At 40.4% G+C, this 13,684-nt stretch overlaps 2 protein-coding genes across 2 annotated transcripts; both read right to left on the reverse strand.

Moving 5' to 3' along the window:
• Positions 1-502: 502 nt before the first annotated feature.
• Positions 503-3,514, reverse strand: cnmd (chondromodulin). The gene is made up of 7 exons (XM_034109304.1): positions 3,435-3,514; positions 3,157-3,291; positions 2,476-2,616; positions 2,245-2,358; positions 1,982-2,135; positions 1,354-1,541; positions 503-730 (listed from the first exon to the last, which is right to left on the reverse strand). The coding sequence occupies exons 1-7, from the start codon at positions 3,492-3,494 to the stop codon at positions 503-505; spliced, it is 1,020 nt and encodes a 339-aa protein (XP_033965195.1). The 5' UTR covers positions 3,495-3,514.
• Positions 3,515-4,557: 1,043 nt separating this feature from the next.
• On the reverse strand, positions 4,558-8,409 carry LOC117466332 (protocadherin-8). The gene is made up of 3 exons (XM_034109533.1): positions 5,843-8,409; positions 5,539-5,737; positions 4,558-5,228 (listed from the first exon to the last, which is right to left on the reverse strand). The coding sequence occupies exons 1-3, from the start codon at positions 8,297-8,299 to the stop codon at positions 4,915-4,917; spliced, it is 2,970 nt and encodes a 989-aa protein (XP_033965424.1). The 5' UTR covers positions 8,300-8,409; the 3' UTR covers positions 4,558-4,914.
• Between the last annotated feature and the right edge of the window lie 5,275 nt (positions 8,410-13,684).

Consider the following 13,684-nt stretch of genomic DNA (forward strand, 5'->3'; position numbering starts at 1 on the left):
ACCATGGAAACAAGATGTGACACCAAAAACATCTACATCAAAGCCAGCATATACTGTAATTAGAATTTATTGAAGCCTGCTCGGTCAAAAAGATAATTGATCTGCTCTGGATTCAGTCCCACACCTTCCATTAAACATACAGCGCACTAAGCTTTAGTATTACATGATGCAAAAATGAATGTGCTCACAAATAGGAATATGGCATTCATGTTTTCCACTTGTATTGTACAGAATGAAGCAGCATACATAGAGAAAGCGCCTGTTTATATGTCAAATATTGTTTCTGGATAAACACTTGTCAAATTATGTTTAATATACTATAGATTTTCTTACATCATGATCAGCATTTCATGCTAACAGGCACAGCTTTCTGGCAGTATTTACAGTCAAACTGAAAATAAATATCTGCATGCATAACTACACAAAAGAAAAGTTTAGAGACCTTGCCGGTCTTTCCCAAGAAAATAGAAGATATGTTTTATCATGAGTGTTGCGTGATGTGTTACACAATCCCTAAAATGCGTGCCACCCACCAGCGACAGGGCATAATGACTCGGCAGGCTACCTGGCATCCTCTGTAGTTGTAGGGCCAGGGCCAGTAGCCATTCAGAGGCTCACATATTCTCTGACAGTGAGTGTAGCTGCGCTGGCATTCTGCGCAGCAGATCCCTTGGTGGTCTAACATGGTGTCAAAGGTCATGGCGCCTTCCTCTTGGACCCCTTCGTTGCGCTGTAGTTTTAAAGCAATGTTGTTTTTTAAGAGCAACCTTTTCATTTAATTTTTCACACATACTCATTTGCAATTCAAATATTTCCTCCATCCTCTAAAACATGTGACCACATTTCTCTAAGGAAACCAATGGAAATGTTCATTACAGTTCATAAGTTCATCAACTTGAAATTAAAGCTATTACCCCAGTGACCTGCAATCATAGCCACTAACACGACACCTACTCAACAGCTGTAGCAGTTTATTAGCTGAGGTTAGCACATTTCCACACAAGTACATCTATTTCTTTGAAGATTAATTTTTTAACAAGACTTGCATTTTAAGCATTATGAAGTCATCTGAAAAAAGTGTTGACAAAACTGAGAAACTTTTCCAACGTTACTTTAAGGGTTGCTTAAGGGCTTGTGCGCCTCTTGATAGTTAATAAAAGATTCACCAGCTCTGGAGCTTTGTTTATTATAAACAGTGTTGTTGATGCAGTTGGTACTCACATGATGTTATTACAAACAGTGTTGTTGATGCAGTTGGTACTCACATGATGTTATTACAAACAGTGTTGTTGATGCAGTTGGTACTCACATGATGTTATTACAAACAGTGTTGTTGATGCAGTTGGTACTCACATGGTAGGGGTTTTCGGGATTGTATGCTGACCCCCCAGCAGACTGCGCCCCCTCCTCTTCCTCCACCACTCTGGAGGTGTCATCTACTGTGTGACTCACCGGGTTCCTCTCCTCAGCATCTGCCTCCAACTCCTCCATGTTAAACTGCGGATTGGATCGCTGTGTGTCTCTCTTCCTCCTCTCCCCATCTGTTACAGAAGCCACGAGAGGCAAGAGTATTGGGTCAACATCCACACGACGCCATGCATGTCCTCAGAGCTCAATCCTACATTGCCGGAGCTGTCTCAGATGCCCTGAATAATTAAATTAGCAGCAGTGATTTCAAGCAGTCGTGCATATTTCAAGATCATTCTTTTTTAATACAGGACCGGAGCCTTTTTTGGTGTACTCTAAATGTGGAGAATGTTCAAGATGTTCCAGTGTTTCACCAACTTCTTAGACAAGGCTCTACATTTACAAATGTGTCAGCAGAGAAGCAGGGCAACCACAACCAAGCTTTAAATAAACTACAGTATGAAAGAATGTCCACACATTTAGATGGAGTGCACCATAACCTGTGTTGGCAGGCGAGTTTTATAGACTCTTTGGAATAGAGTAAATCAATACATAATATGAAAAAGTGAGCAACCTTTAGGATAGGTAGATTGGAGCCAGTAAATGGGGAGTTCCCCGCAAAGATTCAGAATTGTATTGCTCAGGAAGCTGGTGTCCTTCAGCGGCTGCTCAGCGGAAACCCATATGAGATACTCCTCATCAAACCTCACTGGGATGACTTCATCTGTCTGGCAAGAAGAAAAAGACATTGTCCTTGAATATGATAGAGGTATGAGCAGAGGGTGCGCTTGATTTTAACGCTGTCTTAATGTTGTGTATTAAGTGGTGTGCATATACCAGGTCAAACATCAGCGACTCTTGGTTGTGGGCTCCCATGTGTGGAAGGCTGGCTTTGATTTGAGATTTTATATAGCACTTGTCTCCTCCAAAGAAGCGGATTCCGGTTATTCCCTGCACCAAATCACAGAGATGCCATGTTTACACTCACAGCTTTGCTACTTTGCTAAGCACACAACAACTCCCAGCTGAACTTCCTCAGGAGGCGAGAACAAGGACAAACTCACTCACAATTTGAAAGTCATGAATTTCCACAACTTCCCCAGCTCCACTTCCAGTTTGAAATCTCTCCACGTTGTTGTCTGAATCAATTTCCACGGAGCCTTGCCTCCCCTTCCCATTGATGTTCATACTGTAACGGACATTATAAACCTGGCAGGATTCAAGGAGAAACGTTAACATGACTGATTCTAAAGTTATGTAAATCACAGTGTAGCACACAATTGAAATGAGATACAGAAAACAAGCTTAATAGTGCTCATGAAATCCCCATGCACAGTCATTTTGTTGCTCCTCTTACAGAAATCCTGTGTTTATGTTAAGCATGGTGAACATTGAGCAAAGCTCCACAGGATATGCTGTTGCAAACCTTAATGGGAAGATTGCCCTACAGGTGCTCCCAATACGACATTTAAACAATACATGATTTTTTTATAAAATGGAGTACAAAAATGGAAACAATTTATGTAGTTTGTATTTAATTTGTAAAATAATGAAACAGTCTGAATTGATATTGATACGTTTTCTCTGGTATTAACATGCCTAGCTTTGCTATAATGCCTATAAAATGTTTTTTCATTATCAGAGGATCTTCTTTTCCAGCTAAAAATATCCTAAAGCATTCTTGCAGTCACTATAAATATGCTATTGAAGCAGTGCTGTAATACAACATAATCCCCAGTCAGGACTTACATTCTTATCAGTGACTTTCCACAGGTAGAGAGCAGCCATGGATGCACACAGCATCAACACGGCACCAGCAATAAGAGCAGCAGCCCCAAATCTCAGGAGGCGACTGACAGAGGTAGAGGTTGGTGCACTTTGCTCCTTTGGTTCAGAAGATTCAAAGTTAGAGACTGGACAATCACATCACATAACATGTGACGAAAACGTTCCCAGTCCAGAGTTTTATTAACATGTCACAGATGCCAATTATATTTATCATAAAAAAGGTTTTAAGTCCTTCTTACCGGAGGCATGCAGTGCTCAAAACAGCCGGATCCACGAGTGGTATATTGGATTTTTTCCATAGTCCCTCTTCTGATGTCCTCTTTAATTCCTCCACTAATACTGATGCTTCTCTTCGGAGAATCAGGTTATCCACCAGGAGGATTTTTGACATTTGAGTGTGAATGACGCACAGTTGATATAAATTCTTTGAGCTAAATTCTTCATCAAAATGTTACCTGTGAGTCCCCTAAAGCAATGTGGCCATCCTGTGGTACCAAACCTAAACTAGACTATTAAAGATGTCTGAACTCAGGTTGCTTTGTGTCATATGTTGCAGTCAGTATTGTTATTGGTGGAAGAAAGGTTGTAACTAATTATCAGTCATTGTTGGGAATAAAACATTAACAGCTATATTCAAGTCATTTCTACTTTGTTCCTTTCATTTAATTATCCATGTCTTAATAGTTTGATGTCAAATATGATATAAATGTATATGAATGCTAATGATTTACTGCCATTTTTTCTCTGGCAATTGTTGAGAAACGGAACAGATTGCTTTCCCTGTGGTAATACTTATATGCAGAAGCGTGTCTTCTTAGGTCTTTATATTCCTACAAAATTGTAGAAGACAGCCCTGACTTGCAAAGCCAAACACACGGACACAACCTTTGCTTCAGTATTAATTTTGTGATTTGACAGTGGGAGGAATGTAGTTTTGTGGTCAAGGTTATTCGGTCCTTATCATTACTGAAAAAGAAGAAACATAGTAACAGAAAAAATGAAGTGTGCAGTGCTGCTGTTGCTTGGAAACAGATTGAACCACATTTTTGGATACATTTTCTTTTGGTTAGCTTGGAGGCAATCAGAAAAGGTGAGCGAATTTCTGACCTCGAAGAAATGTGTAATTATAAGAGCATTTGATTAGAAATGCAGTATTTGCATGCATATTGAGAACATTTTATTTATTGTGCTTTATAAGCCTTTCAGGCAAATGAACTGCATTCAGTTGGCTAGTTAGGGTTATTGCCTGTGCTTTTCTGGCTATTTCTCAAGTTAATAGGTTGTACTCTTCATGTAAGATAAAAGTATTTAAAACTTTTTTTTAACTCTTGTTCAACAGCAAAACATCTTCGGTTTTCACTCTTTATTTGTGCAACAATGCGACAAAATCTACCACAAACATGGTAATCTTTCATATTGATTGTTTTCCACAACAGAAAGGCCCCATCAGCCTAAAAGTCCATAGGTCATGCCCCTTAAATAGTAACACATGCTCTTGAAAATTCATAATAAAATTCTTCTTTACATTGCATCATTATGAAAAATATATTATTAATGTACAAAATCTTGCATATTACACATGATACAATGAACAGTCTTGTATGATTCAAAAGACACATGACATACTACAAAACACTGCAACCATTCAACATAGAGTCAATTAAGATAAAAGTACTGTACAGTACAAAGACGGGATCCCTTTTGATGACTTTTTAATCTTTAAGAGTTTGTGTACTCTGGAATGGACGTCTCATCTGTCTCTTGTATTCTGGCTGGTGTCTGTGGACCAACGAGAATATAGTCAAATTCTTGGTGTTGGACTTTTTCGTACACACTTTGCAGCGCGTTGGTTTTGGGTAGGAGAGCTGGGTAGTAGTTTTCCCTTCCGGTGTTCCTTGGAAGTGAAGCAGTCTTGCTGAAAGTTGACAGATGCGGTCCGCATGCCATGCTCGTGTTGGGCCTTGTAGCCGAAGGGCTCCAGCACCGGTCCGAGTGTCCCAACACTTTGCACTCGCTTGTACATGCCCAGAGACCTGTGGAAAACAGCAGGGCTGTCAGGTGTTATACGAATACATTTTCTGGTTCACCTGCTGGAGGGCGTTTGGTGTTGAAAGACTCCAGTGAGCCCAGGTAAGATCAATCATAATATGTCCAGTGTGTTAGAAAATACATTGCTGTACCTTAGAGGGTACCATCTGGCTTAGATTAAAATATGAACCACACTATCAGAAGCAAAAAATCACACCACTGCATGGATTTCACCTTTACATGTTTGTTTTGTTGACTAAGTGATCTGAATCTGCACTGTAATATTATATTTTATTATGCCTTTGTTCCACTCACTGTTTGTTGGTGGTGACTCTTTTTTGTGCACATCTCCACTTATGTCAGAATCACTGTCATTGAAGTCACTGTCACCTTTTCCACTGTCCTTGCCACTGATGTGGGGATCTCTTGCTGAGATTGTTGTGAATGAATTACCCTTCCATATAGTTATCGGTCTGACTGTCTCTTTCCCATAGCCCGGTAGCGTAGAATAACCCTGTGAAGACACAAGCAAATCGACACACATTTTGAGTCAAGGTTCAAAAGATGACAAAGTTAGTTTGAGAGGAACTTTAAATATCTCTGAAAAATAATGACTGACCTTTAATTTACCCTCCATCACCCTGCTGTTTGACTCAAATATGCCTGCTGCTGGCCTGCCATCCTCACAGCCTGTCTCTGTTGTGTTACTGCTGGCCAATGGAGGGTTCTCTGGAAATGGATGGGCATCAAACACTTTTCCATTGTGATTGGCAATCAATGAATCAACATGACCACTTTCCACGTTCTCCACATTTGGTATGTCTTCTTTATCATCATCCCTTGTCTCCTTTTTCCGGCGGCTGCAAATGGTTGTGATGAGAATGATAGCCAGCAGGAGGAGAGAGCAGCTCCCTGCCAGGACAATGATTATGGCTATGGACATGTCCCATTCAAAAAGCTCCGCGTTGCCATTTTGATCCATGGAAGGCATACTGGGTACGGTTCCTTCTATAAAGCTGAAGTGTATAATGGCTGTGGAGGAGAGTGCCGGGGATCCATTGTCACTGACCGCCACTGTGACTTTGACATTGTCTGTGAGATCATACATCAGCTGTCTGCTCACGTGCACTTTCCCTGTGTCTTTGTTGACAGAGAATCCCAGGTGACCCCCGTCTGTAATTTTATAGGACAGCTGTGCATTAATACCCTCATCAGCATCCGTGGCCTTTATCTGAGTTACAACATATCCTGCAGGTGCATCTTTGGGCAGGAAAATCCCAGCAGATCCTTTGTAAAGGGGGGGCTCTATGATAGATGGTTGGTTGTCATTCTGATCAACTATTATTAGTCGGATGACAGCTGTGCTCTGCAGCTGTGGTGACCCCCCATCACTTGCTTTGATATGTATGTCTAGCAGTTTCATCACCTCATAATTAAAACTCCTCAGTGCATATATGGAGCCAGACACTGAATTAAGAGACACAAAGGTATTCACTGGGGACCCCATGATAACACTGTCCACAAGTCTGTAAGTAATTTTCCCATTATTGTTCAGATCCGCGTCGCTGGCCTGCACTGTGGTGATATAAGCGCCCGGGGCGTTGTTTTCCACCACTGAAACTTCATAGACAGCTTTAGTAAAGTGAGGGGCGTTGTCATTCTCGTCGGTGAGCCTAATGGTGTACTGAGTGATCTTTCTCAGCGCGGGTGACCCAAAATCCTCAGCCATGACCGTCAAGTTATACTCACTGATCCTCTCCCTGTCTAGGGCTGCTGCCGTAACTATCATGTAGCTGTCCTCGTAAGCCTGTCGGAGTTTGAAATGGTCGTGGCCGTATAACGTGCAGTGGACCTGGCTGTTAACACCCGAGTCTCTATCCAGGGTGCTGATCAGCGCCACCAGACTGTCCTTCTCTGCAGACTCACTGATGTATGCAATGCCAGTCGAGATGGAGGTCATTGGGGTGATACTGATTTCTGGGGCATTGTCATTAACGTCTGTGACGTGAATTATGATTTTACACACGGAGGGGGTCGGGTTTGGTCCCAGATCAGTCGCCTGCACGTCTAGCTCATATGTGCTTTTGTCCTCAAAATCCACAGGGCTCCGGAGCGTCAGCCGACCTGATTTATTATCCACTTGAAAAAGTTCTCGTATCTCATGAGAAACCTGTTTCCCGAACCCGTAGGCGACCTCTCCGTTTAAACCCTCATCTGCATCAACTGCGTTCAAGTCCAGTATAACTGCGCCAACCGGTGCGTCCTCTGGCAAACTGACTGAAAAACTATTCTGGTCAAAAACGGGACTATTATCATTAAAGTCAGTGACTTTGATAGTTATCTTTGTTGACCCCGATCTGTAAGGGTTTCCACCGTCTGTAGCGACCAGCTCCACAGTGTATGATGACTGAGTCTCCCTGTCTAGCTCTTTCATTAGCACCAATTCCGCATATTTAACCCCATCCGCTCTCAGGAGCACATCAATGGTGAAATGACTGTTGACAGAAATTTGATAGCTTTGGATGTAGTTTGACCCAACATCAGCGTCTGCGGCTGGGTCTAAAGGGATACGGGACCCCACTGCTGCATTCTCCGAGATCTCCACTACAGATTCCTTGTTTGGAAACTCCGGAGAGTTGTCATTGATATCCTTTATTTCTACCTCAACGTGAATCAATCTATATCGCTCTTTGGAGAAATGTACAACGTCAAAAGTGATGAGACACTGTGGAGTGTGCCTGCAGATTCTTTCCCTGTCAATTCGTTCCCCGACAGTGAGTTCCCCGTCGCTTTCTCTTACCCTGATGAATGAATCATTGAATTGTTTCATCATCCTGAAATTGGTCTTGGAGGAATGAGACAGACTCAAGGACATATCCTTGGCAAGGTTTCCGATGACAGTACCTGGTGCGTCCTCTTCATAGCTCTGGTAACGAATAGTATTTCCCTCGGACTGAACCAGTGAGGCAAATAAAAATGGATGGATTAAAAATAAGAAAATCCACCGGTGACAATAAGTTATACATTTTCCTCGTATCATCTCCGTAGTAATGTTTCCCTTGGTAAGCAGCTTCATTGTTAGCTGAAAAGATGAGACCAGTTCACCTCCTGCGTGAGCTCTCCATACAGCTCCCGCTTTTCTGAACTGAAGAGTGTTGAAAGTGAAAGTTGCTCGCTCCTTGTGCGCAGCCAGCAGATACGCTTGTTGCCTCCCCTTCAACACAGCTCACAATTCTGCAGTGGCGGGGTTTATACAGCTCCTCATGCTAATGAGCTAAGTGTGACCAATCCCTTGCTAAGAATTAAAAATACCCCCTTGTGAAAAAAAGCTCTAAGCCTGTTTTTGAGAGCGTATAGCCTACGCTGAAGGAAGTTGCAAAATAGAAGAAAAGGGCAGAAAGATATGGCATTGCTTGAAGATAGTCCATGATCTGTTTATCGTCTTTTTACAGCCATTACCGGGTGATGGTTTTATTTAGCAAGAGCCTATTTCTTCTTCTTCTGATGTTCAGTTTATTGTCTATTAAGCGTGCCTCGGCACGACAATGTGTGTGTAGGTGCGCGCGCGTGTGCACATGTGTGCGTGCATGCGTACAAGGCAAGCTCAATTGTTTTGTTTTTTAGTAAACTGAGCGACGTTTTGTTCGGGGTGAAGCTTAGCGCATTAGAAAAGTAAATTAACAAAATAAATTCTGAGAGTAAAAACATCCAGAACACTTCTGGAGGAGCTGTGGTGGCAGTTGCATTCTTTGAGGTTTTACTAAATTAAAATATCACTAGACACCATCTGCTTGTAGCCTTATCTGAAACAACAAATCATTAGTCTCTATAAGAACCTTATCTCATGAGATCAAGAGGTTTGTTTTTCCAAATATATCCTGTTTATTTCCTGGATTATAGGAAACATATTTGGGCTCCTTTTTTTATTTTATTTTATTTTTCAAAGCCAATATGTTTAACTCCTGGGTTTTGACTATAACATCTCTGAACCTCCAAATGTCTGTTTAGATCTCCTTGAATTTACATTATGAACACCATGATCTTTGCATGTGTTCATGTAGTCTACAAAGAACAGAACAGTATTGAACAGAAACACATTATCAACAAAAGTAGGTGGACCTGTGATGATTATTAGGCTTTGATTCTTCATTTTTGGTTTGAGGCTGTTTGGAGCTTAGCCCTTTGGTTTGGTTTAAAACAATAGTGTGCTACCACCTTCCTGGCAGGGATTTACTGTTTCAACATGACCATATCCCAGTGCACAAAGCGAAAGTCAACAAAGAGATGTGTTTCAGAGTGTGGTGGTAAAGAACGTGATAGAGCCCTGATCACAGTCCCAGTCCAAAACCACTGCAGGTCTCATTGCCCAATCAGCAGCAGACCTCACTAATGCTCTTGTGGCTAAAAATAAGCGAACATTTATTTTGTATTAAAGTTCAACAGCTGTGTTCGAATTGCGTTCACTAATTGATCTAATGCTAGGTTGTTCACAAACTTTTAGCCATGTAAGCTCTTTATTAAACTGCTTTTCATGGACACAGTAAACACCATTAACTGTTCTGGATTTCAGTTCAATGCAGAGTATTGTCAGTTAGTGTGTTTTGCGGATTAAAATGCAGACATTTCGATATTTTTTCTTTAATGCAAGTTTAAGAGTGTTTAGGAATGTTCATAGGCATCATTCATTAGATAGCCAATAATAACCTATGCAGCAACGTTGCATTGAGGTGCATGTGTTTCTGTAGTTCCAGAATGAAATTAAGTGCAATTCATTGTAAACGTATGCACGCATGGATTTCTCTTTTGTGTCTCAATGTGCAACACTCCTGTTTAGATATGCTGTCCAAACTCTAGAAGAGTTTATTAGATTTGCTAGAGTCTTTTTTTATTCCAACACAAGTGTTTGTTTAGTTTGCGTTTCTTTGTTCTTCTGCTGTGGAGAGCACATTGGATATAAACGGAGAATAATTGTTCTTGTACCCAGCATCTGGATAGTCTCTTGTTATTGGCCTCTGCTTACAATTTATCTCTGACTATTTACTTCTAACTTCCCCATCTTGGCGACCATATATCCTAATGGGGCGTGGAGGAGAGTTGTAAGCAGTTTGTGTTTATTTTGCTCATAACAATGTGTTAGTCAGCCATAGGCTACAGTGCACAGCGTGCTGTGCACTTACAATCATCTGAAATACTAACAATATAGCAATAATGATCTGAAACGATGTGAAAAGCCCACAGAGACACAAGGAAAGGGAAAAGGCTGCAGTAAACAAAACAGGTAGGTTGGCAATGTTATATTATAAGCTTCCAGCTAATTGAGAGAACAACAACTTTCAGCAGCGTTTATCACATTTGCAAATAAACTCTGATCATGTTTGAGAATAGGGTAATATTTCAATTGCTGTAAATAAGGCAGTTTAATTATATTCAAATGTAGTGAAACAAAACTTTACAAATTAACCCTTACCATTTCCAGATTTCAAACATATTGTATCGGGTACAGTATAGCTCGAGTTCAGAGGTGAACATATGCTAAAAAAGGAACGTGAGATCCTTTTTTTGGTTCATCCTTTGATGCACTTCTTCCCATGCAGAAAAAACACTCGGTATAGGTTTAAGCAGCAAATGTAATACCCAATCAATCAGTGAAAGGTAAGACATAGTCATTTTTTTTACTGGGTTTTACAGTTCTGTAAAGGTCCAAATTCCCACGTGTCCTGATGAGATCTCTTATATTGAACTTGTGGTCTCATTAAGAGGCTAAATCTGAGGGTGAAATTGAGAACACATGTGCGTTGTTAACGGCACACTTGGGGTGATTTTGTGAGAAAACTGGTTACAATTAAGACCTAGCAGTATTTTCAAAGTAGAATCTATCACATGTTCATGTGCAATGCAAGGTGTCGCTGGCAGTGACAAGGCAGATAATTATCTCCTGGAGTGTTTTGTTTTTTTGCTCTCACCAGTGTCGTTTCCATTTGCAGCAGGCAGCTATTTTGAGCAAAAAGCACCAAACAGCAGACAGACCAAGTTAGAAACTGGTCAACACAGCGGAGTGTTTGGCCGCTAAAGAGCCAGAGGTTTTTTTAAGGAGTTGGTGAAGATCAAAACAGAGCCTAAAGGAGAGTGAATATTGATCTTACATTCATCAGGTGGACACAAGTACATGGCTCCAAGTCAAGGTCAATGCGGCTGCATATCTGCTGGATGTGTAAGTAGGCAACACGTTAGCCATAGCAACTTTGTAAGGTCTAGTCAGTGTTGTTTTTACATTTAGTTGAAATAGCAAGAACAAACATTTTCCAAAGACAACTCTCTTTGGAGTTTATATCATAGCGGAAAGCTGTTTACATATCATCTTCATCAACATAATGGATAAGGGAGACATATCTGCATAGCTGTGATAATATTCCACTCAGTCTTGTACGCCCGGAGAAATATGTACAACTGTTGTCATAGATTTAATGCCAACGTGGCAAAAAATAACAATATGAACATTTATCGCAGGAAGGAAATAAGTGGAAAGCATTGAAAATCATTAAATAGTTTAAACACTTGTTTCATTTTTTTCTATTCAGCTCAATTTAGATCCACGCGTTATGTAGGCTGATTTTCCCTTTAATGAGAATAGAGGTGATCATAGACTCAGCGTGGGCGACTCTCTTTGGATTACATTAAACCGGGTCAAATGGCTTCGGTGATAGATGGATTATTATACTACAATACAGCATTAGTTTGAACTGGGACGCGGAGGAGTTTATGTGCATTTATGTTAAGTAAATGATTGTTTATGGTTGAGAAGGTTATTTAGCAGATGGTTGTTTTTATTGTGGTGGGCAAATTCCACAGTTGGCTATAGCGCTTTTATTTACTTGTAACATAAAAGTGAATTGGGGGACAATTGGAAACATAAAATATATGGAATTTCTTTTGCAGGGATTGATTTTCTGCTCATTATGACCACTCAGATATTCAAGCTGCACGGATGTCTAACTTTAAGATAAGCAATGCTGCATAGTTAAAAAGGAAAGCAACACAGACAGCTGAATATTATTCTGAAAAAATATATATATATATGCTCAAAGTTACTTTCCCAGGAAGATTTAATACTGCATCCAAGGCACTGCATTCAAGCTTCATTTCACATTAATATGTTTACTTTATTTATTTGTGGCAATCTCTATACCTTTTCTGGTATTCAGGGTGAAAGCAACCAACTATCACAATCATCAGAAAAACGTCTGCATGATGCTGATGGAAAAGCATGATAGCATTTTCCTGGTTTATCTTATACTGTAATTGTGTCGAGTGTCTATTTCCATGAAAGTTACTGGCAAATTATTCACAGCCTCCAACAGATTCACCAACAGAGCGAAGGAAGCAAGCGGCACGCGGAAAATGTATGAGAGGAAGAAAAAAACTGTAGCAGGGAAAGATATTTCAAATGTACTGTTGGCCCACAGACACAATTCCATATTTAATGGGATTGTAAATGCATTCAGTTTCAAGGGGTGCCTTTGCATTTTAAGTTCTCTAATCACTCTGGTCCATAATGTGCCTGAAGAAATGCCCTGATAGTCTACATTTGTGGAAGGCACTTAGCCTTGCATTCTTTCATAAAGATTAGAAATCAGAGGCAAATTATAGGCTACTGTGGTGGAGCTCAGCTCAACTCGGTTTCTCTCTAGCTGGAGATCACTTCCCTTAAAGAACTGAATATTCCACGTCTCTGAGACACTCTCCTCTTTCCGTCTGCCCATCAAACTCTTTGTTGTTCAGCTTATAAAATGTGAGTTACATTGAGTTTTAGTGGGCCTTCTGACGAACCATCAATAGTTATAAGCAAAATTAGTTGCAAGTCCCTGCTTAGAAGGAATAGTTAAAAGCATATTTGAGACGTAAGCCAACAACACTATGTTCATATAATAAGCTGCATTAAAGATTCATTAACTTTTATAAAAATAGATTTATATAATAATATTTTCTCAAACTCTCACTATATTCTGACAGCTGTGCGTGAGACTCATAGTCTTTGATAAATCATTCATCTGCCTCCTCCTGTTGCTTCTAATGGATTCCACCTCCCCCATAAGGAAACACATCCATAGCAGCGGAGTCTCATACGCAGTGTTAATCTCTGCTAGTGAACTCGGATCAAGCTGTTAAACTAGGCAGCGCTGATCAAATATGAATCAAAGCTCACTCACTGCATTGACTATTTCTTCGCTTAAATGTCTTCAGAAATATTTAGGTGTATTGTTTAGTTTTTAAACAAGAAATGTTGTTCTGGTGGTTTCAAATGCGGGGGCCGGGTGCCTTCAAATTCAGGGTACAGATAGTAGAGAGGTATTTTTCTACTCTGTTGTCTCTCTTTGTGGAAATGTTATTTATGGAGTTATTTATAAGATCTGTATTTCACTTGAACATATCGATGACATCTGTTCAGTATATTTGAGATGAA

Source organism: Pseudochaenichthys georgianus, chromosome 21 (assembly GCF_902827115.2).
Source record: "Pseudochaenichthys georgianus chromosome 21, fPseGeo1.2, whole genome shotgun sequence".
In the NCBI taxonomy this organism is placed as follows: domain Eukaryota; kingdom Metazoa; phylum Chordata; class Actinopteri; order Perciformes; family Channichthyidae; genus Pseudochaenichthys; species Pseudochaenichthys georgianus.